The sequence below is a fragment of the Equus przewalskii genome, chromosome 6 (genome assembly GCF_037783145.1).
Source record: "Equus przewalskii isolate Varuska chromosome 6, EquPr2, whole genome shotgun sequence".
NCBI classification, from domain to species: domain Eukaryota; kingdom Metazoa; phylum Chordata; class Mammalia; order Perissodactyla; family Equidae; genus Equus; species Equus przewalskii.
In genome coordinates, this window is record NC_091836.1 from 98,697,895 (window position 1) to 98,725,699 (window position 27,805).

General features: G+C 36.1%; 1 protein-coding gene across 6 annotated transcripts in view; it reads left to right on the plus strand.

Annotated features, from left to right (window-relative positions):
• Positions 1-27,805, plus strand: part of QSER1 (glutamine and serine rich 1) — a 69,310-nt gene that overhangs the window by 31,113 nt on the left and 10,392 nt on the right. For 5 of the 6 annotated variants that reach the window (XM_070624620.1, XM_070624617.1, XM_070624618.1 and 2 more), the window contains 7 exons: positions 6,714-6,826; positions 7,229-7,390; positions 10,203-13,889; positions 23,938-24,266; positions 25,204-25,320; positions 26,194-26,327; positions 27,159-27,376. In XM_070624620.1, the coding sequence (XP_070480721.1) occupies positions 6,714-6,826; positions 7,229-7,390; positions 10,203-13,889; positions 23,938-24,266; positions 25,204-25,320; positions 26,194-26,327; positions 27,159-27,376 (4,760 nt within the window). The remainder of the gene's footprint in view (positions 1-6,713; positions 6,827-7,228; positions 7,391-10,202; positions 13,890-23,937; positions 24,267-25,203; positions 25,321-26,193; positions 26,328-27,158; positions 27,377-27,805) is intronic. The other variant, XM_070624615.1, reaches the window with a different exon arrangement.

Sequence of the window (27,805 nt, forward strand, 5' to 3'; positions counted from 1 at the left end):
TATTATAATAAAAACACGGGCAATAACAGGTATCCGCAAACTTGTAGAGAAATTGTAACTTAAATGTTGCTGGTGGGAATGTAAAATGGTACAGCTGTTTTGCTTTGCCATTCCTCAAAATGTTAAACATGGAGTTATCATATGACCTAGCAATCCACTCCTAGATGTATACCCAAGAGAATTAAAAATGTATATCCAGGGGCTGGCCCCGTGGCCGAGTGGTTAAGTTCGCATGCTCTGCTGCAGGTGGCCCAGTGTTTCATTGGTTCGAATCCTGGGCGTGGACATGGCACTGCTCATCAAACCATGTTGAGGCAGCGTCCCACATGCCACAACTAGAAGGACCCACAATGAAGAATATACAACTATGTACCGGGGGGGCTTTGGGGAGAAAAAGGAAAAAAAAAAAATCTTTAAACAAAAAAAATGTATATCCACACAAAAACTTGTACATGAATGTTCATAGCAGCGTGATTCATAAATTCTTAATAGCCAAAATGTGGAAACAACCCAAATGTCCATCAGTGGATTTATGGCTAAACAAAATGTGGTATATCTATACAATGGGATATTATTCAGCCATAAAATGGAATGAAGTACTGATGTAGCCATGTTGTAACATAGATGAATCTTGAAAATATTATGCTAAGTGAAAGAAACCAGTCGACAAAGGCTACATACACTATGATTTTATTTATATGAAATGTTCTGAGTGGGCAAATCCGTAGAGACAGAAATTAAATTAGTGATTGCCATGGGCTGGGTAGAGGGGAATACGGGGAGTGATGCTAATGGGCACAGGTTTAGGTTTGAGGCAATGAAAATGTTCTAAAATTAGATTATGGTGATGGTTGCACAACTCTGAATATTCTAACACAGCACTGATTTGTACACTTTAAATTTTTTTGGAAAGATTTTATTTTCCCTTTTTCTCCCCAAAGCTGCCTGGTACATTTTTATATTGTTGTATATTTTTAGTTGTGGGTCCTTCTTCTTGTGGCATGTGGCACACTGCCTCAGCATGGCCTGATGAGTGGTGCCATGTCCACGCCTGGGATCCAAACCGGCGAAACCCTGGGCCACCAAAGCGGAGCATGCGAACTTAACCACTCGGCCACGGGCTGGTCCTATGTACACTTTAAAAGAGTGACCTTTGTGGTACTGAATTATATATCTAGCTGTCACTTAAAAAAATATTTAGAACAAAATAACAAAAATGAGATACTTGGGGATAAATTTAAAAGATTGCAAAACTTACACACTAAACAACAGATTGCTGCAGGAAATTAAAAAATAAATAGATGTAACATAGGCATTCGTTAGAAGACAGTGCTTTTAAGATGGTAGTTTTCCCCAAATTGATGTATACATTCAATGCAGTGTTTTTGTAGAAATTGACAAGCTGACTCTAAAATTTACATGGGAATACCTGGCATAGCCAAAACAATTTTGAAAAAGAACAAAATTGGAAGATTTGTACAACTTGAATCATTCATCAGACTATTACTGGCCTAAGAACAGACATTGATCAATGTAACAGAACAGTTTAGAACCACAAATATATGGCTGTTTACTTTTTTGACAGAGATGCCAATTCAGTAGGTAGAGGAATAATCTTTTCAATATATAGTAGTGAGACAATTGCATATCCAAATTTAAAAAATATCCCAAGCCATGCCTTACACCATGTAGAAATAATTAACTCCAAATGGATCATAAACCTAAATGGAAAAATTACTACTACAAAACTTGCAGAAGAAAACATAAGAAAAACACTTTGAGATATTGGATTAGACAAAGATTTTATTAGCTACAACACCAAAAGTACAATTCATAAGATAAAAAATTGTTCTTCTAATTCATTGTTATGAGAATGCAAGCCACAGATTGGGAGAAAATATTTGCAAAACATTTATCTGACCGAGGATTTGATTCCAGAATATATAGGGAACTGCTAAAACTCAAGTAATAAGAAAACAAAGATCCCAATAAAAATGGGCAAAAGATTTGAGTAGATAACTTTACTAAAGAAGATTTTGCATGGCTAAAATTTTAAAAAGGAAAGGAAACACCTTACAAACTGATAATACTTATTGCCAATGAGGATGCAGAGTAACTTGACCAAACATACATTATTGGTGGGAATGCAAAAAGATCTAGCTACTTTGGAAAACAAGAATTTTCTCTGAAGTTAAATATATTACCATAGAACTCAGCCATCCTACTCCTCTGTATTTACTCAAGTCAAATGAAAACTTATGTTCACACGAAAACTTAAGCACATGTTTATAGGTGCTTTATTCATAATTGCCAAAACCAGGAAAGAACACAGAGGTCCTTCAACTGATAATGGATTTAAAACAACTACCAACTTTTGGTACACCTATATAGTGGAATGCTGCCCAGCAATAAAATGTAATGAATTACTCTTATAAATAACAACATGGGTGAGTCTCAAAGGCATTAAGCTGAGTGAAAGAAGCCAGGCACAAAAGACTACATATTAAATGATTCTGTTTATTTAACATTTCGGAAAAGGCAAAACTATAGGGACAGAGAACAGATGAGTGGTTGCCTGGGGACTAGAGTGGCAGGAGAGGTTCCCCACAGAGGGGATGGGCAGGTCTTATGTTGTGATGGAACTGTTCTCTCCCCTTATTTTTGTAGTGTTTATGCATTTGTCAAACTCACTGACCTGTACAGTAGAAAGGGTGGATTCTATTGTATGCATATTATACCTCAATTTTTAAAGAAGTTAAAAATATGAACTTTGACCCTTTCCTCACACCATATACAAAAATTATCTCAAAATGACTCATAAACTGAAACATAAAAGCTAAGACTTTAAAACTTATATAAGAGAACATGGGGAAATATATTAGTGACAGGACACTAAAAGCACTGACTATAAAAGAAAAATATAATTTGAGTTGATCAGAAATTAAAACCTCATTAGTCAAACTCAGTAGCAGAGAGTAGAATGATGATGGCCAGGGGAAGGAGGAAGTGGGGAGTTGTTCACAGATAGCAAAGTTTCGGTTATGCAGGATGAGTAAGTTCTGGAGGTCTGCTGGACACACAGTGCACAGAGTCAACAGCACTGTGCTGTACACCTTGTTAAGTGGGCAGGTCTCATTTAAGTGCTCTTACCACGGTAAAATCAATTAGTTAAGTAAAACTTTTTAATTTAAGGACACTAGAAAAAAGAAGAGAAGCCATCAGATTGGAAGAAAACATTCACAATACATATATCTGATAAAAAATGTGGATCCAGAATGTATTTAAAAAAAAGCGTTTTACAACCCAACCGACAGCTAACAACCCCCTATGTTTTTTTGTTTTTTTTGGTGAGGCGGATGGCCCTGAGCTAAGATCTCTTGCCAATCTTCCTCTTTTTGCTTGAGGAAGATTGTTCCTGAGCTAACATCTGTGACACTCTTCCTGTCTTTTATGTCAATCATGGCTTGACATGCGGTGCTAAGACCTTGCCTGGGATCTGAACCTGTGAACCCCTGGCTGCCAAAGCAGAGGTTTGCGAACTTAACCACTACACCACTGGGCCTGCCCCCCAACTGTTTTTTTTCAGGGCAAACTTCACAGAGAAGTTAAACAGAGAACATAACAGAGAAGCTAAAAGAATAGCCTATAAGCGTATAAAAAGATGCTCATCATTTGTTATTAGGGAAATGCAAACTGAACTATGGTGCGATACCACTATACCTACCTAGAATGACTAAAATTAAGAAGATTGAAAAGATCAAGTGGTGACAGGATGTAATGGGAAAATAGAATGTAGATTCATTACTGATGGTAACGTAAAATGGTATACATATGTACCTTGTGACCAAGTAGTATTACTCCTAGATATTGAACTTACAGAAGTAAAAACGTATGTCCACAAAAGACTTGTATATAAATGTTCATAGCAGTTGTAGTCATAGTAGCTCTTAACTGGAAACAACCCAAATGTCCGTTAGTAGGTGAATGGATAAGCATATTGCGATGTATTCGTACAATTCAGTGAAAAGGAATGAACCACTCATGCATGCAACAGCGTGGATGTATCTCAGAAACGTTATGCTGAGCCAGCCCTGATGGCCTAGTGGTTAAAGTTTGGCAGGCTCTGCTTCAGCAGTCTGGGTTTGGTTCCCAGGTGTGGAACCACACCACTTGTCTGTCAGTAGCCATGCTGTGGCGGTGGCTTACATAGAAGAACTAGAAGGACCTACAACTAGAATATGCAACTATGTACTGGGGCTTTGGGGAGGAAAAAAAAAAAGAGGAAGATTGGCAACAGATGTTAGCTCAGGGCGAATCTTGCCCAGCAAAAACAGTACAAGACGAAAAAACATGCTGAATGAAAAAAGCCAGATACAAAAGAGTACAGACTGTACAGTTGCATTTATATGAAATTGTGGAATTAGGCAAGCCTAAGATTTAGTAACATTAGGCTTATGAGTGGTTGTCTGGGGCCAGGGAGAAGATGAAAAAGATAACTGCAGACGGGCATGAGAAACATTTTGTCGTGATGGAAATGTTCTGCTGGTTGGTTGGGATTGTGGTTATACTGGTGTATATGCATTTATCAAAAAGTGTGCACACATTGAACTTACACTTAAAATGAATGCACTTTATGTAAATTATACCTTAATAAAAGTGATTTTTAAAGTTAAAAAAAGATTTAAAAGTAATCCTAAAATTGAATCTTCAACAAACAAAATTCATCTCCTATATCTAATTAATAACATAGTCATACAAAGAATAATTAGTTACTTTTGAAACATTATTCTAACTGTATACCCTTAGTGAGATTTAATCTTGGGACAAAAAGCACTGTGAAGAAATACCCTTACTTAGTAGGTTTGTTTTTGGTAGAGGTTGTGTTATAGTATTTTTGGGTAGAGCTAATGAGTAAATATTGATGTAGTTGTGAGCTAGGATTCCGACCGTAGGAAAAGGGAAGATGAGGAATACTGCACTGGATTTGAATTAGAGTTGTCGGTAAGAACTCACGTTTTTAAAGACATGGATTTCCTAGCTTTGTCCACCGAAAAGGCCTAGTAGCAGTGACACCTCTGGCATTGAACATACCCAATACCCAGATCTTGGTTTCTAAATGCCTTTGCGCACTAAAAGGGCTCCTAGTAGAAATGGTTGATTTCGGGTCTGGTTCAGGGAAAATAATAAAGTGAGCCTGAAACATCCTGTGCTAGAAAGTAAGGATGTGTTTGAGCATCAAGGAGGACATATCAAAAGGAGACTGAAGGGACAAATGCTGTACTTAGAAAACCGCCATTTCCAATCTTCAGTGCAATAATTGAATTAAAGTCATGAGTGGATGATGTATAAAACCATTGGCTGTTGGGAACAAGATATTTACACTGTCTTAAAGTAACACCTCACAGTTGCATACCAATTTCAAAGGAGATAAAAGAACTGCATGGAGAGATTTGGCGGTATCGTAACCATTTCAAGTTTAGCATCATCGGTAATGAGACAAACTGACATTGTGTGTCCTTATGTGATGCAATAAGTACAAAACATCAGTTATGTACGTCTCATGAGGTAGCCATCAGATAAATCTAGAATTTGGGGTAGCCTACAATTCAACTGACTTGGATTCCTCAAAAAAAAAAAAAAAGGTCTGTGTCATGAAATCAAAGGGGATCTGGGATTAGGGGCAGCGTGGAGGGACTGTTCTAAATTTAAAGAGACATAACCAAATGCAACTCCTGAAGTTTGATTGGATCCTACATAGAAAGAGCTTAAAAATTGCAAACATTTTGGCAACATTTGGCAGAAATGGAAATATGACCTCTATATTACATGCTATTATTAACTTAATGTTAAATTTCTTCAAATCTAATAATATTTGGTTGTATAGGAGAATGTCCTATTCCTAGGAGATAAACTGCAGTATTAATGATGCAGTGTCATGATGTCTGCAAGTTATTTTCAGGTGGTTTAGTACAAAAGAAAAAGTGTTTATATGTTGATGTATAGAAAGATAAAATGAATGTAAGAAGTGTTTATGTGTCTCTATAGGGAGTGATAAGTGTAACAAGATACTAACAATTAATTGAATCTGAAGTGACAAGTATATGGGTTATTGTACTATTTCAGTTTTTCCGTGGGTTTAAAATATTCAAAATAAAAATCAAGGGGAGAAAAAATACTAATTCTGAATTACTCTTGAAATATACAAGCTTGAAATTTCCCAGGTGAGTTATTGAGATAGTATTAATTATTAATTTATTTGAATTATCTGATATTCTATGGAATGTTAGAATTAGAGGGACCTTAGAGATTATTTTATCTAGTCCCTTATTCATACAGGTGAGAAAATTAGTCTGACAGTAATCAGGTCACTTACTGAAATCTCACTGTAAGCCAGTAGCAGAGCTTGGACAGTATATTCAGCTGTCCTGTTTTCCAGGCTATTGCTCTTCCCACTGTACCGTGTTACCTCTCCCAGTAAAAGGACTTTGTTGGAGGTAAAGTTGAATTAAGGAAAAGGTATCATTTTTCTTCCTAGTATAGCTTCAATATATGTCTCCCATTTTGACAATATTGTCAGACTGTGTTTGATCTATTTATTGATCAGGAATTTAGTCAAAGACTTCTGCTACTTTTAATTATTGCTCTTCTAGAAATATTTTGACCATATCATTTGGACCGTGTGTTTTTGGTCACTTATTTTTATTATCTTCTAGTTTAAGCTATGAAGAAGGACATCCCTCACACTCTGAAGCAGATCTCCTTCAGAGACAGACTTTTGTAGCCTCTCATCAACTTCCTGGATATGCTACCACACCTCAGCCAACCGGTAAAAATTTTCTTGTAAAATATACCAAGAATCTGGGTACATTTGGTGAATAAGATGAAAAGTCAACCTTTACATGTTGGGTTATGAATGTGTGCTGACATAACAGTGCCATGGGAAATGTGTTAAAAGGAAAAGGAGATTAAATGCTTTGTCTTTTACTGATAGGGAATATCTATATAATTAATTAGTTGGGAGATCTTTTTTCATTCATCTTTGTAGATTTTAAGTTATAACTATGCTTGGTCAAATTAACATTTGTTTGCTATTTCAAAATAAAGCAATTTAGAGTTGCAGAACTTTTGGCTTCAGATTTCAGAGCTTCCTTTTTAAAATAGGATCAAGAATATAATTGAATGTTAACGTATATTTTTACTTTGGATTATATTTTATCTTCACATGTAGGTCTTTCAGGAATATTTGATGCTGGTGTGAACGGTGCCAGCACTAACACTAAGGAATCTTCGGTGATGAGTTTTCTTTCTGCTGTGGAGCCACGAGCTGCTCAGGCTGCTGCTTCAGGAACTGCTCTTGTACCACAGCTCAGGGCTCCATCCTGGCAGACAGGTGATTCTTTGTTTTCAGAATTTTTAAATCCTGTAAAAATACTGATAAAAATGTACTTTTTATGGCCTTGTCATTATGGTAGTGTGGCTGAGAGTGATGTTAATTGTTGATTTTCCAGTGAACTTTAAAACCTGGAATTTTTCACAGTTTTAAGGTGGACAAAATTCAGGAAGTTGTTACCAGCAGAAATTCGGTGAAAACTAACAAGTTGAAGAAGCTAGATAATTATTAAAGATAAGGCCTAGATGTAAAGTTTTTATCTGGCAATTTAAGTAGTTACTTGTCTACTTGAGAGAAATAAAGATTAAATTTTCTTTTTTTTTTCCATTTCAACTTTATTGAGGTATAATTGACATGTAAAATTGTAAGATATTTGAAGTGTACACTGTGGTGATTTGTTATACATTCACACTGTGCAAGAATTCTCCCCTCTAGTTAATTAATGCATCCATCACCTCACATGTTTATCTTTTTTGTTTTTTGAGTGAAAGATTAAATTTCCTTTATTAGTGATTTCGGACTGGGTAGGTGCTATAGTAAAAACAATCTTGGGACTGATCTCATCATTAGAGTTATGTAAAGTTATCCTTAACTGGACAGGTTAAATGAATATTTAATAAATATCATTAAAGTTGATATTATATTGTACTTGTTTATATATACTTTTCTAGTTTATTTTTATTTCATTTTTCAACTGTTTCTCCCTCAAAATTATTTGTATATATTTTTATTTTATGCAGGATGATAGGAAGCTTAGTTTTTTTTTAAGGTTTTGTTGTAAAGAATAAGAAGTAGCATATTTGAGACGACATTTTTAAGTGAAAGCTATAGGAAATAATATTTTATCATTCTGATGTAAATCCTATTACTAGAGCTTCTCAATATGCCTTAGTAACATTTTTTTCTGCTTCCAAGGAGAAAATTAATGTTTTAATGTGAAATAAAACAGAATATTAAACAACACAATAGCTTCATTTTTTGCTTCTTGGAATAATTTTCATTATGTATATTTAGTTAGACTTTCTATTCTAGTTTCCATGATTATTTTAAACATTAATTCTAAGTGTTATTTATTCTTTCAAGGGTAAGTAGATACTTTCTGTCCTTCTGGTAGGAATACATTTTTTTACATGTAATGGAAAGAAGTGAGAAAAGAATGTTTTTGAAAGGGCCAGAGAATCTTTTTTCCTCCATTTTTCTAAAATGAAAAAAAGTTTATTTAATGGAAGCTCACTAAAAAACATGTAAACAAGAAAAAGCTATATAAAGTGAAAAGTGATAGTTCCTAACTACAGTCTCACTCTTTAGAGAAGAGTTCATAGTTTGGTATTTATCCTTTGATATTTTTGTATATCAAAACGTGTATCCACCTAACCAGTGTTTATGGCAGCAGTATTATTAGGATACGCCATAATTATTGGATCAATCCCTTGTTGATGGACATTTTGGCTGTTTCTTATTATTATACACAATAATTATAATGAATACAGGCATACTTCAGAGATATTATGGGTTTGGTTCCAGACCACTGCATTAAAGTGAATATTGCAGTAAAGTGAGTCACATGAATTTTTTCCCAGTGCATATAAAAGTTATGTTTACACTATACCTCAGTCTGTTAAGTGTGTAATAATATTTTGTTTTAAAAAATGTACTTGCCTTAATTAAAAAATACTTTATTGCTAAAAAATGCTGACCGTCATCTGAGCCTTCAGTGAGTCATAATGTTTTTGCTAGTGGAGGGTCTTGTAAAAAATGCGTTATCAATGAGGTGCAGTAAAGCAAAGCGCAAGTAAACAAGGTATGCCTGAGTATCATGTACAGATATCTTTGTGTCCACTTATTTCCCTAAGATATATTTCTAGTAGTGGAACTTTTGGATTACAAGTTTGTACGGGTTTTTACTTTTGCTGTACGTGGCTGGAATGTTGTCCTGAAATGTTAACAATCTCTTCTTGAAAGTACTTTATTGATTTCTGATCAGCCTTTTATGATAAGCATGCTTCTATTCTTATTGGAAGTTGTTCATAGGAAGTCAAAACTTGAAATGCAAGACAGTTTTGAAATGTGCCTATTTTGATAAAAGAAACTTTGTAGTGTTAACCTTACAAATATTTTTAGATTTATCTTGTTAAATGTAAACAATTTAGTTTCAATTTTAATGTTATGAACATTTTAGTTTGTCCATTGGTATTTGGCCTTGAGGTTTCAGGGTAAATTAATCACCAGAGATTTTGCACATTTTTTTTCCCCCCAAAGATTGGCACCTGGGCTAACAACTGTTGCCAATGTTTTTTTTTTTAGCTCCTGCTTTTATCTCCCCAACCCCCCCACCATACACAGTTGTATATCTTAGCTGTACGTCCTTGTAGTTGTGGGATGTGGGATGCCGCCTCAACGTGGCCTGACGAGCAGTGCCATGTCTGCGCCCAGGATCCGAACCCTGGGCCGCCGCAGTGGAGTGCGCAAACTTAACCACTCGGCCACAGAGCCGGCCCCGATTTTGCACGTTTTTGCTGGTTTCTTCATTTTCAAATGGCCTTATCTAACTGTGTATAAACTCATATTCTTATAACAATTATACATATGAATTGCTGATACTTTTGTAACTTTGTTTTTGCTTTAAGCTAGCTAGCTGTTTTGAAATATAATTTTCAAAAGTTACATACAGAACTAATTTGTCAGGCTTTTCCGTGTTACAGAGATTCTGATGAGTTGAAGGTTATATAAGTTATCTAAGTCTCTAGTATGAAAACATATATGTAAGCATTTGCTGTAATTGCATAAACATCCTCATGTTTTCTCTTCATAGGTGTGCATTCCTCAGTGGCAGCTGAGCTCTTTGTTAGTGGACCTTTGCCAACCACTGGAACACTTCCACCCTCTGCCCTCTCTGCTTATCAGCATCCCACCGCCTTCAGCAATAGAAACTTTGCTACCACTTCACCTTTGGTGCTTCAGGATTCAACTTTTAACACTACGTCAAACGGAATTTTAAATCCTCATGACCCTTTGCTGCAAATCAAAACTTCCCAGGGAACTGTTCCAGGTGCTTTGGCATTTGAGCGCCTGGGAGGTTCTGCGTTAAGTAACAGCACACCACCTCAGTCTTCAACATACCGCTCAGCTCAAGAGTCTGCACCCCATCTTTTACAACCTCAGTTTAGTTTGTTGCCTTCAGCAGTTGGGGGAGCCCAGCAAACTCCTCAGGCCTACAGTTCAACTCTCTTTACTAGTTCTACTGCTTCCATTGAAAGAGCTCTTCTTCGAGAATGTAGTGTTATTAAACACCATCAGCGGCCTTCAGGTACCCAGTCTGTTCAGGCACAACTGACTGGTTCACAGCATCCTTTACATAGTTATCTGTCAGGTGCAGGTGTAGTTAATTTTCAGGAAACAAGCAGGCAGTCCTCTTTATCCTGTAGCCCAGTTGGAGATTCTTCTCAGGTGAGCAGTGGAGGATTGCAACAGAAGACCTCTCAGGTCTCAGTGGAACTTGCTCAGTCTTATTCATCTGCAATTCCGTCATCAGGATATCCTCCCTCTATTACAAAAGTGAAAGGCTGTTCTTCAAAACAACCACTAACATCAGCTAAGACCCCCAAACCTCAAAGTATAATTTCTCCTGTACAAACACTAAGCTATTCCAAACCTTTACATAACCAGAGTTCTGTTGTATCAGGCCAGGCACAGATCTATTCTACAGCACAGCTACCAAGCCTTTTATCAGTTAGTCAGTCCCAAAATTATGGCTTAGTACAGCCACATAATGTGCCATCGATTGTTCATTCACAGGTTTATAGATCCAGCAAAGTTGAGAAGTTGCCATCCTTATATAAAACCTTGGCCTTTTCTGGGTCATCTCAGACTATAAGTTCTGAAAATCAGACACTTAATTATTCTTCTAGCCAGCAAGAGGTGTTATCTTCAGTTACAAATGGGAATTACCCTGCTCAGACAAGAGATCTGTCTTCAGCTAGCCAGTCACAAAGTTATTCATCTGGTCACTCTCAGGGTTTATCACCAGTTAGCCAGACACAGGTTAGTTATTCATCTCAATCACAAGTTTTGTCAGTTGTTAGTCCTTCGGAAAGCTATGCTTCAGGGCAGTCCCTAACATTAACAGCCCCTTCTCTTTCCTATTCTTCCACCTCTCAGGCTCAGAATTTGCCTGATTCTAGCCCAACCCAGAATTATATTTCTGTGCATTCTTCCCAAAATGCTCAGACTCAAGAGTCATCATCTCCCCAGTCTCAAAAGTTTTTGCCTGCTGTCCAGTCATCATCTTTTGCATCCTCTACTCATTGTCGGACATTACAGAATAACATACCTTCCCCCGATCCAAAGTCTTACGCTGAAAGAAAACTTGACTCGAATGTGTACACGTCTTCAAAGCAAGATGATTTTCCAATGCAAGAGTTGCAGGTATTGCAGCCGCAAGTATCTCTTGAGTCATCAACCCAAAGCCTATCTGATGGGGAAATTGTTCAAGAATCAGCTTATAAGGTGTCAAAGGCAGAGGACAGATATTCTCAGAGTGTAATCAGAAGTAATTCTCGTCCTGAAGATCAGGTTGTTGGGATTGCCCTACAAGGGTCAAAAAAAGAAGAAAGCGTGGTTGGTTCAGTGACACAACTTAACCAACAAATTGGCCAAGTCAATAATGCAGCACCCCTTGATATTAAGAAGGCAACTAATTTAATGCAAACTCCACAAGTAAGGTTGAATAATAAAGACCTAAACCAGCAGCATTCTCTTATACATAAGGTACTTGAAACCAAGGTCCAGGAGCAACATGATCAAATAATTAATGCCTCATCTCAGATTCAAATTCCCAATCATGCTTTAGGGCATGGCCATCAGGCATCTCTTCCCAACACACAGATCCTTTTAGACTCTGCCTGTGATTTACAAATTCTTCAGCAGTCAATACTGCAGGCAAGTTTAGGACAAGTAAAGGCATCTTTACAACTACAGCGTGTTCAAAGTCCTCAACAAATAGTACATCCTTTCCTTCAAATGGATGGTCATATTATTCAGAGCAATACTGATCATTCTCAGCAGCAACTCCATCCTCAGAATTCTGACATTATGAAAATGGACCTCTCTGAGTCTTCAAAACCATTGCAACAGCATCTCACAACAAAGGGCCACTTTAGTGAAACAAGTCAACATGATTCAAAAAATCATTTTGTTTCTCTTGGCTCAATATGTTTCCCAGAGGCGATTCTTCTCAGTGATGAACGACATATTTTATCAAATGTAGATGATATTTTAGCAGCTACAGCAGCAGCTTGTGGGGTTACACCTTCTGATTTTACCAAGTCAACTTCAAATGAAACCATTCCGGCTGTTGAAGATGGTGATTCTAAATCTCATTTTCAGCCGTCGTTAGATGTCAGGCATGTGGCTTCAGATTTTAACTCCATAACAGCTACAGTAGGAAAGCCACAGAGTATAAATGATATTCCCTTAAATGGAAATCAAGTTATCATAAACCTTTCACCAGTACCTGCCCTTCAGTCCAAAATGACTCTTGATCAACCGCACATTGAAACACCTGGCCAAAATAAAGCATCTAAAGTAACTTCACCAGTGGTTGGACCAAGTCATGAAGTCCAGGAGCAAACTTCTGGCCCATTCAAGAAACAGCCTGCTACCAGTCATGAATCTGAAGAAGATAGTGAAGTTCTTGTTGATAGTACATTAAATAATAACAGAAAGCAAGAGTTTGTTTCTAGTAGCAGAAGTATAAGTGGAGAGAGTGCTACATCAGAGAGTGAATTCACCTTAGGGGGTGATGACAGTGGGGTGGCAGTGAACCCAGCGAGGAGTGCGCTTGCACTCTTGACCATGGCCCAACCTGGGGAGGCAGTCAGTGTCAAGATTGAAGACGAAAACCAAGATTTAATGCATTTTAACCTTCACAAGAAAAAAACTAAAGGAAAAGGGCAAACTAAAGAGGAAGACAACAATAACCAGAAACAGCTGAAAAGACCTGCCCAAGGCAAGCGCCAGAATCCAAGAGGGACAGATGCATATTTGCCATATGCTCCTCCTCCCTCGGAGAGCTGCCATGATGGTTATCAGCATCAAGAGAAAATGAGACAGAAGATCAAAGAAGTAGAGGAAAAACAACCAGAAGTCAAGACAGGATTTATTGCCTCTTTCTTAGATTTTCTGAAATCTGGTCCCAAGCAGCAGTTTTCCACTCTTGCTGTCCGAATGCCTAACAGGACTAGACGACCAGGGACCCAGATTGTCCGTACGTTTTGTCCCCCGCCACTTGCAAAGACTTCATCAGCAACACTGTTAACGTCTGAAACTGGGCGTAACAGTCCATCAGAAAAAGTTGAGAATGAACTTAAAAACTTAGAGCATTTATCTTCATTTTCTTCTGATGAAGAAGATCCTGGAGTATGCAGTCGTGATGTTTGTAAAAGCGCCTCTGCTGCCTTAGCTACTTTGGATACTGCTTCTGAGAAAAAGAAGAAAATGGGTGAGGTTTTAAAATTTAGATTCATAATTATGGCTTTCCACTGTTATTTTTCTGGCCATTGACTGTATTTTAAGCTTTTGTGTCTTGAAGCAGGTCTGCAAATAAATTTTCAGGATAAAATGCATGGGTAGGTATCCTAGGGACTTATTTTTTAAAATGTTCCTTGCCCCTAGGAAAGTTCTGGGTTTTAGGTTGAGTAGTTCTAGTTTTTCTTGGCTTTTTACCACATGCAACATATCTTACATAGTATGCTATCCTGACTTCTCTAATTTGAGACATCTTGAGGTGGCTTATGGATATGAGGCGTTGTATTGGGGGTCCTATTGTAGTATAAAATGGCATATTTTCTTGGTATGCTGATTTTACCTGGACATTAACATTTTGCTGTTAAATATGGTTATGTTGTCTGCAGCATGCACATTAGTATAATTAAGATAAAATTTAAAAATTTTGTGCTGGCTCCAGACTATATGCCCAAATCGTTGGGTGTGTGTTTCGCTTTGCTATGTAGTTAAGGGAACATTTATAGGAACTGTTTTAAGAAGCGCTGCTTGATGTAAACAATTGACAAATACAAAAGTTGCTATTTTAAGGAATATACTAAGGAAAAAATATTTATAACAATAAAATAGCTACCACCTCTGTGCCAGGAACTAGTGGCACGGTTGTGAGATATGCATTGTCATCTCTAGTCTACAGATGATATAAGTGAGTAAATGAATTACCCAAGTCCATGCAGCTGGTAAGGGACAGAGCTGCAGTCTGAGCTCGGTTTGTCTCGTTCTGGAGCCTGTATTCCTGCCTAGCTCTTTTGTGTAAATAGATTGGTGCTTGAAGAGTTAAACTTTGTTTTGTGATATATTTCTTAGCTTCTGTCTGGACTTGAGACTATCTTTAACTACTAAAGTGATATAGAAACAGTTGGTCTCCCATATAATCAATTAGCATAAATGTCTGCTAATACATTTCCAAAGAATTCTCCTTTTGTTATACAGGGAAATTAGCGTGATGATTTGAGACCTCTTTTCTTTGCTGCTGTAAGCGTTTAATGTTACAAACTTCTCTCTAAAGCCCTGCTTTAGCTGTATCCCACAAATTTTATTTTATTATTTATTATTTTCTTTCAGTTCAAAATTTTAAAAATTCCCTTTGGTGCTTCCTCTTTGATCCCATGAGTTATTTAGAATTATATTGTTTAATTTTTAAACATTTAGAGATTTTCCAGACATGTTTATTGATTTCTACTTTGTGTAATTTCATTTCTTTTAAATTTGTTAAGGTTAGCTTTATGGTCCAGAATATGGTTGATCTTGATGAATGTTCCGTTTGCACTTTAAAAGAATATGTATTCTGTTGTGTTCATTGTTGTATGAGTGTTAATTACTTCAAGCTGGTGTTTAGTGTTTCTCAGGTTTTCTATATCCTTGCCGATTATCTGTTTACTTGTTCTGTCAGTTACTGAGAAAGGAGGTCGGAAGTCTCTATTTGTGGTTTTGACTATTTCTCCTTTTATTTCTATAGGTTATTGCTTTATTTATTTTGAGCTCTGTTTTTAGGTGTGTATGCCTTTAGGATCATTAAGTCCTGGAGAATTGAACATTTTATCAGTATATACTGTCCTCCTTTATCCTTGGTAATAATCCTTATTCTGCAGTCTGCTTTGCTGGCAGCATAGCAACTCCTGGTTTCGTTTGATTAGTGTTTGCGTGGTACATCTTTTCCATCCTATCTGTGACAATTATATTTAATGTGGGTATTTCGTAGACAGTATATATTTCATTTTTGTCTTTTTAAACTCTAATCTCACATTCTCTGTCTTTTAGTTGGTATGTGTAGACCATTTACATTTAATATAATTATTGATATAATTATATCTTCCATTTTATTGTTTTCTGTTTTCCCCCTCTGTTTTGTTTCCTCTCTTATCTTTTTTCTAAAAAAATTAAGCATTTTTAGTATTCATTTTTAAATTTAACTCTGCTTTTTTTGGCTCTGCTTTTTTGTATTATGTTTTTAGTGCTTGACCTAGTTATTACAATCCACTTAGAGTTAATATTTTTATGGTTTCAAGCAAAATGTTAAAGCCTAAAAACCATACAGATTCTTTTACCCTTTTACTCTTAGGTTACGTATATTCTATATATTGCATCCACATATATTGGAAACTCTGATAGAGTAGCAATTTTTGCTTTCAATGGTCGTATGTATCTCAAATAACTTAAGAGGAGAAAAATAGTCTATTATATTTGGCCAGATATTTATAATTTCTGTTGCATTTTCTTTATTCCTGATGTTCCAGGTTTCTCTCTGGTATCATCTCCTTTCAGCCCAAAGAACTTTTCCTTTTTCAGACCTTTTCTTTTTCTTTGGTTTTCAGCAGTGTAATTATTTGTCTGGAATAAGGGTTATCCTGTTTGGAGTTCACTGAGATTCTTTAATCTGTAAAATGTATTTCTTTGACCAAATTTGAGAAGTTGGGAGGCATTATTTTTTCTGCACCAACCTCTTTCTGTCCTTATGGGCCTCCAATGACACGGATGTAAAACCTTTTGATATTGCTCCTGTTCATTTTCTCCATCTTTTTTTCCCCCCTCTGTTCTTCAGGTTATATAATTTCTGTTGGTCTGTCTTCAAGTTTATTGACATTTTGGCCTTCTCAATTCTGCTATTGAGCCCATCCAGTGAATTTTTTATTTCAGATATTTTTTGAGTTCTAAAATTTGTATTTGGTTCTTTTTTTCTAGTTTCTATTTCTCTGCTGGGAATTTGCATGTTTCCATTCATTTCAAAAGTATGTTCACCTTACCTCATTGAGTATGATTACAATAGCTGTTTTTCAAGTCTTTGATAATTCCAACATCTGAGTCATCTTGGAGTGGTATCTGTTGATTATCTTTTCCCTTTGAGAATTAGTCACATTTTTCTGTTTCTTTGTTTATTGAGCAGTTTCGGATTGTATCCTGGACATTTTGAGTACTATACTGTAAGACTGTGGGTTCTATTAAAATTCTCTGGAGCATACTGATTTGTTTTGTTTTAGCAGGCAGTCAGAGCATGAGTTCTGTCTCACCTTTGAGTTGTGATTCTAGTATTAGTTCAGTTTTCAGAGATTTTGCTCTATTGCTTTGGGTGTTTCTCAGGGGTTAGTCTGGAACTTGGGTGGTCGGTAGACTTTGTCATAGTTTAAATCTCAAAGGCTTTACTCTCCTAGTTTGGATCTACTCTGCATATGTGCACTTTAGGCATGAAACTGGGATTTGTGTGGGTTCATACACAAAATTAGAGGATACCATTCTCTACTTCGCCTCCCTGGGAATTTCCCCACACTAACCAGCTCCCAGAGTTTCCTTTCCTAGTCATTTAGTTAGAAAGTTGGAATTTTTCTTGTAGTTTTAGCTGCCCATGCTTTGACACAGTTCTGTACAACTAGGACTACCGTTGGGACATTGCAGTGAGAGAAGAGAAAGAAAGAACAGAGAATCCCCCTACACTTTATTCTCCCAGCTTTATTGAGATATAATTGATATAGAACATTCCTTACACTTGTCAAACCACAGGAGCCCAGTTTTTTTCGTTTTTTAAATTATAAGACCCATGGTTTTTTTTTTTTTCCTGGGAAAGAGTCACCCTGAGCTAACATCTATTGCCAATCTTTTTCTTTTGTGAGGAAGGATAGCCCAGAGGTAACATCCACCACCAATCCTCCTCTTTTTGCTGAGAAAGATTGGCCCTGAGCTAACATCTGTGCCCATCTTCCTCTATTTTATATATGGGACGCCTGCCACAATGTGGCTTGATAAGCGGTATGTAGGTCCATGCCTGGGATCTGAACTGGTAAACTCTGGGCTACCAAAGTGGAGTGTGCAAACTTAACTACTACACCACCAGGCTGACCCCTGTTGCCAATCTTCTTTTTTTTCCTCCCCAAAGCCCCAGTACACAGTTGTATAATCTAGTTGTAAGTCCTTCTAGTTCCTCTATGTGAGCTACCACCACAGCACGGCTGCTGACACATGAGTGGTGTGGTTCCATGCCTGGGAACTGATCCTGGGCCGCTGAAGCGGAGCGTGCAGAACTTTAACCACTAGGCCATCAGGGCTGGCTAGGGGCCCTGTTTTTTAGATTCCTCTTGAATACCAAAGTGACCAGTGTCCTGTCAGGGTTAAGATGTCTGGTTCATCACCACTGCATTGCATTGCCCTCTGAGCAGAGCCGGGAGAGAGGAGAAAAAAGAAATGGCAGTTGCCCCCACACTCTTACCTTGCATGGGGTTCCTTTCCCCACTTATCTGTCCAAAAGAACAGATTTTCTTGGAGTTTTTATTGTCTGTACCCTGTGTAGTTCTGCATAGGGGTCACCCTGTGCAGAACTCTGGTAAATGCCAGGTGGTAAGAGAGGAAAGAACTTGAGGAAACCTCCATGTATTGTTATTTGAGGTTGGGTTTCCCTCCCCAATCTGCCTGCTGTTACTGACTTTTCAGTCTTTAGGGAGTTGTGTGTTACATTTTGTCCGGAGTTTTTATTTGTAATAAGTGGGTGATAGTAGCCTCTAGTGGGCTTACTTCCTTTTGGTAGACACCAGAACCCTTTCGTGAATTTTTAAAAATTCATTTTCTTATCAATTACAGTCATTATTTCTGATGCTCAAATTGCCCTGTAATGGGCCAGTAGGAGCCCCTTCAATGTTTGGAGATTATGTTGAATTCACAAATTAATTTTAAGGGAGAATCGATATTTTTACAATATTGTCTTCTCATCCACTTATGGAAAATGTTTTTCTACGTATTCAGATTTTATTTGTCTTTTAGCATTATATCATTTTTTCCACATAGATATTATTTATTAGAGTTTTAGCAGTTTTTAAAATATGATTTTCCCCATGCTGTTTTCTAATTGGCTGCTGATGATGTATGGGAATGATTGATTTTCATATTTCCATCTTGTGTTTGGCATTTTGGTTGAATTTTTAACAGTTTTTCCACTTGATTCTCTTGCATTTTTAGGTAGACTGTTGTATCTTCTAAAAATAATGTAGTTTTATCTTTCTTTTCCTCATTTTTTTGTAACATCTTATTGGCTCAGGCCTCTGGTAATAGTAGCAATGATAGCAAGCATCCTGACTTCCTCCTTGATGTTAAGTAAAATATGTAGGTTTGACTTTGAAATATATTTGTTGTCAGTTTCTGGTATACTGTAATCCTTAGGAAACTTTCCTTCTGCTTTGAGACTTTTAAGATTTTTTAAAAAAATTAACAATGGGCATTGAATTTTGTCATATGCCTTTTTGAATTTCTTCTGATAAATCTGCTTCTTTTTTCCCACATTAATCTTACTTGATTTCCTAATGCTGAACCTTTCAAAAAAATTTTCTACAATGAGCTCTGCTTGGTCATGATGAATTTTTTTAATCCATTGCAAGTTTTAAATTGCTCTTATTTTGGGGGGGATTTTTACACCTAGATTCATAGGTGAGATTGGCTTGTAATGTTTTTTGTCTTCATCTTGTTCACTTTTGTATTCAGGAATATGTTGGTCTTATAAAATAAATTGGGAAAGGTTTCTTTATCTAAGCTTTGAAAAAATTTTCTACATACAGTAGGCATTTGGTAGAACTTTCTAAGAATATATCTGGGGCTTTCCAGTTTTTCCTGAGGTAGTTTGATCTATCTGGGTCAATTTAAGAAAGGTGTGTTTTCTAGAAAAATCATCCCTTTCATTTAGATTTTAAAATTTGGTGTTACACAGTCGTACATAATATTCCTTATTAAGCTTTAGTCTCCTCTGTTTTTGTAGTTATGTTCTCTTTCTTGCTCCAAATGATTATTTGAATCTTTTTCCTTACCAGTCTATGAAAGCTTTGCCTATTTAATGGTTCTTTTCAAAGAACCGATGTACTTTTCTTTTTTTGGTCCTGTTATCATTTTTTCACTCACTTTTTCTTAATTTCTGTTTCTACGAATTCTGTTTCCCTATCTTCCCTAGGTTCAATTTCGTATTCTCTCTCTGGCTTCTTGAGTTTATTACTTAGTTTATTTTTGTTATTTGCTTGCTTTCTAATTAATGGCATTAAAGTGTAAGTTTTCTTGGCAGCACACTGTGGCTCTACCCTCTGGTTTTAATTTATAATCCTCTCACTGTCTTTTCTAAATGATCTGTCATTTCAGTTTTGATTTCCTTTTTAGCCCAAAAGTTATTAAGGATGATGAGTTTTTGTCTGTTTCCTAGTGAGTTTTTCTTGTTGTTTTGATATTCCTTTATTACTAATTTATGGCTCTATTGTATTGTGGTTGAGGGTAAATAACGGCTGCAGTTTGAAATTTATGGAAATTTTGTTAGTGGCTTGGTAAGTGGTTAATTTTTGCAAATATTCCATGAGTACCAACTGCTAATAGATTTTATTTGGTAATATTGCTCAAATTCTTTATGTCTTTTTATTTTTTGTTTAATGTAATAAATGACATTAGGTTATTTAAGAAAACCTATGTGTGTATGTTGGAGGTAAATGACAGATCTAGAATTTGCGGTAAACTCTCCCAGCAAATGTAAAAGGTGACGGGAGGTGAAATAACTATACCTAAATGTTTGTGGTGGTTGCAGCTGGGTTATGGTACGTGAAGGTTTGTGTTCTCTATTTTTGTGTGTTTGAAATTTTTAATAGAAAAGTTAAAAATAATCCTCCCTATCCTTATTTGTTTTTAGATTGCTTGATGTGTTGATTACTGGAAAAGTTGTGTTAAAGTTTCTCACTGTGTTTTATTGTTTTTCTAACACTGTTTACTTGATATGTTTCTAACCCAAATAATTGGGTGCTTAAAATTTTACTGTAGTTAAATTTCCTTTTATCATAATAAAATCTCCCTTTTTCCCATTTAATTTCCCATTTCTGTTTTTAATATTGCCATACTAATTTTATTGTTGTTAGCATTTTCAATCTATTTTTCCACATCTCTATTTTCTTTCCTTAAGGACATTTTTTCTTGTGAAATGTGACTCACTTATGGTAATATAACGTACATGAAGAAAATATACATGTAAAATTTCTCTAAACTGGAAAATGCAGACATTATTTAAGCCATATTCTCTGATGACAATGCAGTAATTACATCAAAGAATAGCTGAAAGAAAAAAAGAAAGGGACAAATAAAAATAAGGTTATTTTTAAGACTTCTAAATAATTTCTGATAACTTCTAAATAACTCATGGCTTAAAAAGGAAACCAAAACTGAAATGATAAACCACTTAGAAATGGCACTAGAACATTGTATTTTGAAACCAATGGGATGCGCCAAGAGTGTGGGGCAAAGAAGAAGATTTATGGTGTTAAATGCTAGTCACTAGAGAGCAAAAAAAGTACAAAAATAAATTGAGTATTAAATTAAACCCAACTCTCTTTTTTTCTTCTTTTAAAGATTGGCACCTGAGGTAACAACTGTTGCCAATCTTCTTCTTCTTTTTTTTTCCCAGAGCCCCCCAGTACATAGTTGTATATTCTAGTTGCAGGTCCTTCTAGCTGTGGCATGTGGGATGCCGCCTCAGGGTGGCTAGATGAGCGGTGCCATGTCTGTGCCCAGGATCCAAACCAGCGAAACTCTGGGCCACCGAAGTGGAGCGAGTGAGCAAATTTAACCACTTGGCCATGGGGCCAGCCCCTAAACCCAACTCTTAACTTCTAGAACTAACCACTGTCTTGGTTGGATGGTGGTCACTTCCCTGCTTTTCGTTTGTAATTTACCACCTGTGTATGCGTCCTTAAACACTGTTCTTTTGTTTGGTTTGTTTTAAAACTTCATATAAAGAGTATCATACAGTATTGATATTTTTCCCTCTACCAATTTGGAAGTTACGTATTCTTTTTAGAAAAATATTTGCTTAATATTCATTATGGAAATTTTCAAACATAAACAAAGGTACAAAGATTGGTATAATTAAACCAATTTTTGCATGTTCAGTTTCAATAACCATCAATACATAGTCTTGTTTTATTCCTGTCTTACCTACTCTCCCACCCCTTGATTGTTTTGATGAAATATCTGTTCTTTTCCTGGTTATAAAAGGAATTAAAGTATGCATTTTCAGCCTCTCAAAATCTGTTGGTATGTTTCTTTCTTTCTTCCGGGATAATAGAAAGACTTCGGAACACTACAACTCCATTTAACTCCTCCTAACTTTAATGTTATTGTTACCATGTATTTTAATTCTGTCTAGTTTTCTAATACTCAACAAGACATCATTAATACTGTTAAAGTCAGTGTTTATTTTGATTTACTTACGTGTTTACCGTATTGCCCTTCTTTCTTCCTGCCCCTCATATCTTCTCTTTGGGATTACATCCCTCGTGAGTAGTGTGTCCTTTACTCTGTCCTTTTCTCAGGGTCTGCTGGTGGCAGTATCCCTGTTTTTGGTCATAGATAGCTATGTGCTTTGTTTTGCCATGTAACTTAGAAAGTATTTTCAAAATTCAGTGACATTGCTATAATAAAATCCCTTTTATTCCTTCATTCATCTATTATTTATATGAACAAGGTTTCTCAGTTCTTATATCAATAAAAATGAAGGACAAATAAGCCCAGAAATAAAACCACACTCTACTTGTAGATTGCTTTAGGTTAGTATGGACATTTTAACTATGTTTATTCTTCCAATCCATGTGCATGGAATGTCTTTCCATCTCTTTATGTCGTCATCAATTTCTGTCAGAAAAGGCTTGTGGTTTTCATTGTATAGATCTTTTACCTCCTTGGTTAAATTTATTCCAAGATATTTCATTCTTTTTGTTGCGATTGTGAATGGGATTGTGTTCTTGAGTTCTCTTTCTGTTAGTTTGTTATTAGAGTATAGAAATGCAACTGATTTATGTAAGTTGATTTTGTACCCTGCAACTTTGCTGTATTGTTGATTACTTCTAGTAGCTTTCCGATGGATTTTTTAGGGTTTTCTATATATAAGATCATGTTGTCTTCCATGCTTAACATTTTGAGGAATGGCCAAATTGTTTTCTAAAGTGGCCATACTACTTTACATTCTCTCCAGCAATGTAAAAGGGTGCCGGTTTCTCCACATGCTTGCTAACAGGTTATTGTCTGTATTAGTAATTATAGCCTTCTTGGCAGGTGTGAGGTTGCATTGATGTAATGAGTAATGGCCTTTCATCTGCTTATTGACAATTTTTTTTTTTTTTGGACAAATGCCTATTCAGATCCTGTGCTCACTCTTGTAAAATTTTATTTTATTGAGGTCATAATAGTTATAATTTTGTGAAATTTCAGTTGTACATAATTATTTGTCAGTCACCATATATATCTGCCCCTCTGTGCTTACTTTTTAAGTTGGGCTGTTTGTCTTGTTGTTATTGAGGTTGTAAGAGTTCTTTATATATTCTGGATACAAATCTCTGGTAAATATATGATGGATTGGTATTAATTCTTACTTAAGTGTTGGTAGAAGCCACCTGTGAACCCATTTGGGCCTATGCTTATCTTTGTGGAATGTTTTAAAATTTCTTTTATTCTCTTTAGATGTTACTGGTCTATTTAGATGTTCTTTCTGTTCTTTTGTCCTTTTCAGTAGTTTGTGTTTTTCTAGGAATTTGTCCATTTCATCTAAGTTGTTTGTTAGCAAATTTTTATATCATTACTTTATAATCTTTTCTGTTTCCGTAGTTTCTAGTGCTGTTTCAACGTATTTTGGGGTGTTGTTTTCCTTTATCATGTCCACTCGGCTTTTCTTCTGGGAATTCTTCACAGCTTTGGTCTGCTGACCCTTCCGTATCTTGCATCCCTTTTTTGTCTCTTTGTGCTAGTTAAGTGGAGTTAGGGGTAAGTGTAGATTGGTGGAGGTTCTAAGTCTGCTTGTCATCCAGATGTAATTCTCACCACTTTGATTCTTGGAAATTAACAATCATTTTTTAGTTTCTTACTATGGGTCTCATTGTTTCAAACAATTTGATGACAAAAATACCCAAGTCTTTCTTTTTAAACTGTTCAGATTTTACTCAGAGCAAGTAAATGGTTAATTATGTGTATTACTGATTTGCATTTGCTTGATCTAGTTTCAGAAGCCCTACAGGTGGCAACTACTAGCCCAACTGCCAATACCACTGGTACTGCTAATACTTCCTCTACCACTGTGGGTGCAGTTAAGCAAGAACCTCTCTACTCTACTTCATCTGCAGTAAATATCCTGGAAAATATAAACTCTGCAGAACCCCCAAAGCCCATCGAACTTGATGGTCTTCCTTCAGACCAGTTTGCAAGAGGACAGGACTCTGTTGCCATAGAAGGTTTTACAGATGAGGAGAACTCGGAAAGCGGCGGCGAAGGCCAATACAGGGAGCGTGATGAATTTGTGGTAAAGATAGAAGACATAGAGACTTTTAAGGTGATGTGAACGTTCACAGGTATAAAGGTCAGAGCTTAGTGGGAGTGCATATGATAGCCTTCTTGATGAGTTTAATAGCATGTGTCTAACTTGAGTGCAAAAGTTAGGTTTTTATAATTATTCTAAGTTGTCGTAATTGTTAAATGATACACTAGTAGACGTGAGATATTTTTCAAAAGAAAATAGCTTAAAATAATTTTAACTTATATCTCAGTTTTATATATTTCTGACTAGTCAGTATGTTGGATTAGGTACTAGTAGTTAGAGCAGTTTTGAAATGTCAATGTTTTTCAAGGCTCCCAACTCTTTGTATTATTAGGAGTTTGGAGAAAATGGTCATTTATCTCATTTAAAAGTTTAAAGAAAATAACAGGAATATAATGTAAAATAAAATTAGACTTATTCTCGTAATTTCAGATTGTAAAAATCCTGAGCTGAATGTTATAATTTCATACAAGAAAATTTTAGCTGTGTTCAAGAAAACCGATTCTTGGGTTTTTGATTTTATTCTTTGGTTAGGATGGAGAGGAATGGCATTAAAAAGGACAATTAGGAATATAACATCAAATTAATCTATATTCCTTCCATTCACAATTAACTACTGTTAATATTTTAGCATGTTTGTTTCTGTCTTTTTGAATATATACATAATGTTATAAAATTGCATAAATAATGTATGGTAATATCACTAGAAGAAAACTTTCCAATAGCTGTACGAAAGGGTAATAGGCTACTTTGCATGTTGGTGTGCTCCCTATTTGTGGAAGAATTTAAGCAGAGACTGAATAGCCAGCTTAGGAGAATTATTGCAAGTCAGCTAGGTAAAAGATAAAAGGTTGAGGTAGACAGGTCTTTAAGATTCCTTTCAGCTCTAAGATTCTATAAATTTAGACTAAGTTCTAGTTTTTATAAATGTAATTAATTCTGCTTATTACAGGAGGCTTTAAAAATAGGAAAAGAACCCCCAGCTATTTGGAAAGTACAAAAAGCTTTATTACAGAAGTTTGTTCCGGAAATTCGAGATGGGCAAAGAGAATTTGCTGCTACAAACAGTGTAAGTAAAATGCTTGTTTACATTACCCTTAACTATTTTTTGACAGTGATCCTGGGGAAAATATAGAATGGTTTAAATTTAAATATATTTTATATTGAGCATTTCTGATATAAAATAGCATAAAGTTTGAACTACAGAGTATATGATACTCTAATAGTCTGATTTTATTTTTTTTATTTATTTATTTTTTAAGATTTTATTTTTTTCCTTTTTCTCCCCAAAGCCCCCTGGTACATAGTTGTATATTCTTCGTTGTGGGTCCTTCTAGTCGTGGCATGTGGGACGCTGCCTCAGCCTGGTTTGATGAGCAGTGCCATGTCCACGCCCAGGATTCGAACCAACGAAATACTGGGCCGCCTGCAGCGGAGCGCGTGAACTTAACCACTCGGCCACGGGGCCAGCCCCTAATAGTCTGATTTTAAAATAAATTCAATGTGTAACTACCAGCAGCTTAAAATGAAAACACTTTATACTGTTCCTTAAGTTTTTTTTTTTTTAAATAAAGGAAAGGAATTAGTGTTAGTCTGTGAAGAGTTCAGATAAGCTCAGAAGCTCTTCTATTGATTATTCTGCCAGTCAAACATCCTGATGTACCAGAAGACTTATAGAAGTTATTCTTTTGTCCTTAGGTAGTTTAATAGCATTGAGTAAGTAAACATCTGATGATTGCTTCTGTGTAGGGGCTTGTACTTATGAATGAAGTTGGGCTCATTTTTATTCAGGTGAAATTAGCTTGGCCAGAGCTGCATTTGAAAGACTTGAAGGATAGCTGTATGATAGTCAATCAAGCCGGCAAAGTAATATTTTATGTACAGAATGTATAATTATGTAATTCAAATGTTCCTTTCCTTAGTACCTTGTTTCTTTCCATAGTACCTTGGATATTTTGGAGATGCAAAGAGTAAATACAAAAAGATATATGTGAAGTTCATTGAAAACACAAACAAAAAGGAATATGTCAGAGTATGTTCCAAAAAGCCAAGAAGTAAGCCTTCACAAGCTATCAGGTATTTATTTTCTTATGTAATATACTTGTAGTAAGGCACTCTTTCTGAAGCCCCCTTTTTATCCATAAAATGAAAATAATAATGGAATGTCAAATTTAAAATGAAGTAACTTTTGAGAAAAGACTATAAGACCTGTACATCTCTAGGCAAGTGTATAGTAGAATTATCCTCATATATTAATGTGACTCTGGATTGTCTGGACCGTGAATCTGACCTAGCCACATTCCTTGTGATCTGTATGGGAAAGAGAATGTGACCCTAGATATTCTCAATCAGATGCTAGGAAGATCTAGTTTAATTAAGATTCCAACTTACTGGAAGCAGCCCACCTTATTCTTAGGATGGAATTTTATCCAATCAAATCTCTAGGACTGGCCTACAGCAAATCTTCTTGAGGGGCTCTAGGACAGATACAGTTGGGTCTCTAAATCAAAACCTGTCACCACTGGAGCCTGTGTGAGTTTCTGATGATCAGAGATAGATGTGGCTATCAAGGGTTTATCATGCATTACTTCCTAAAGCCCATTAATCGTCTGTCGTACAGCCTCATATTGAGGACAATCAGTTCATAAAGGGAGGGGAAGAGTGAAGAGAGACAAATAGGGATTGAACTAGTAGTCCTTTAATAGCTGAATGTTGAACGTAAGTGGTTAAAGAATATTCCAAGAGAATTTTGGGGGAATCACCAGTGGCCTTGTGTAGGACTTGGACTTTATTTTGGAGATGTTGGTGAGGTAATTAAATAAACTTTTCCACTGTTTCTCTTTTCTTTTGGTCTAATTTATTTTAATAGTATTTCAGTGTTAATGAAGTTTGTTTGTGACGTTGCAGAACTGTTGAGGCTAAGCCAAGCAGCAGCAGTAAAACTTTTGATCCTCCAGCACCAAAACCTGTAACCACAAAAGCCCCTTCCTTGAAACCCAAAGTTAAACAGCTAAAAGTAAAGGCTGAGCCACCACCAAAGAAACGGAAGAAATGGAAAGAAGAGTTTTCATCTTCCCAATCTGACTCATCTCCTGAGATCCATTCTAGTGGCAGTGATGATGAGGGTGAGTTCTCCATGAAATGAATACCCTGGTAACTCTAGATCATCTACGTAAATGGAGAGGAGCAGTGATGCTGACGATTCAAAATTTATTTTTTTTTTAGGGGATTTAGCTACCTAGTTAAGTTCTGCTTAGGCTTTTATAAAAATAAATTCACAATTCCTGAACACACTAACTGAAAGCACAGTTTGCCAACTCATACAGCCTTGTCAGACAGAAAAGGCAGTGAACTGGAAGAAGACCTTTGTGAGCTCTAGCCTTAGTGAGGCCAGTTCTCTCACCTCAGGGCAGGATGGGGTTAGATCAGATGGTTGACCAAGAGTCCTCTAGCTCCAGACTTTTGAGTCTATGTTTATGCCAGAAGAAAAGAATAAAACAAGCCTAGGAAGCAGCAACTCTGAAACTAGTTAATAGGATAGAGTAATGTATATA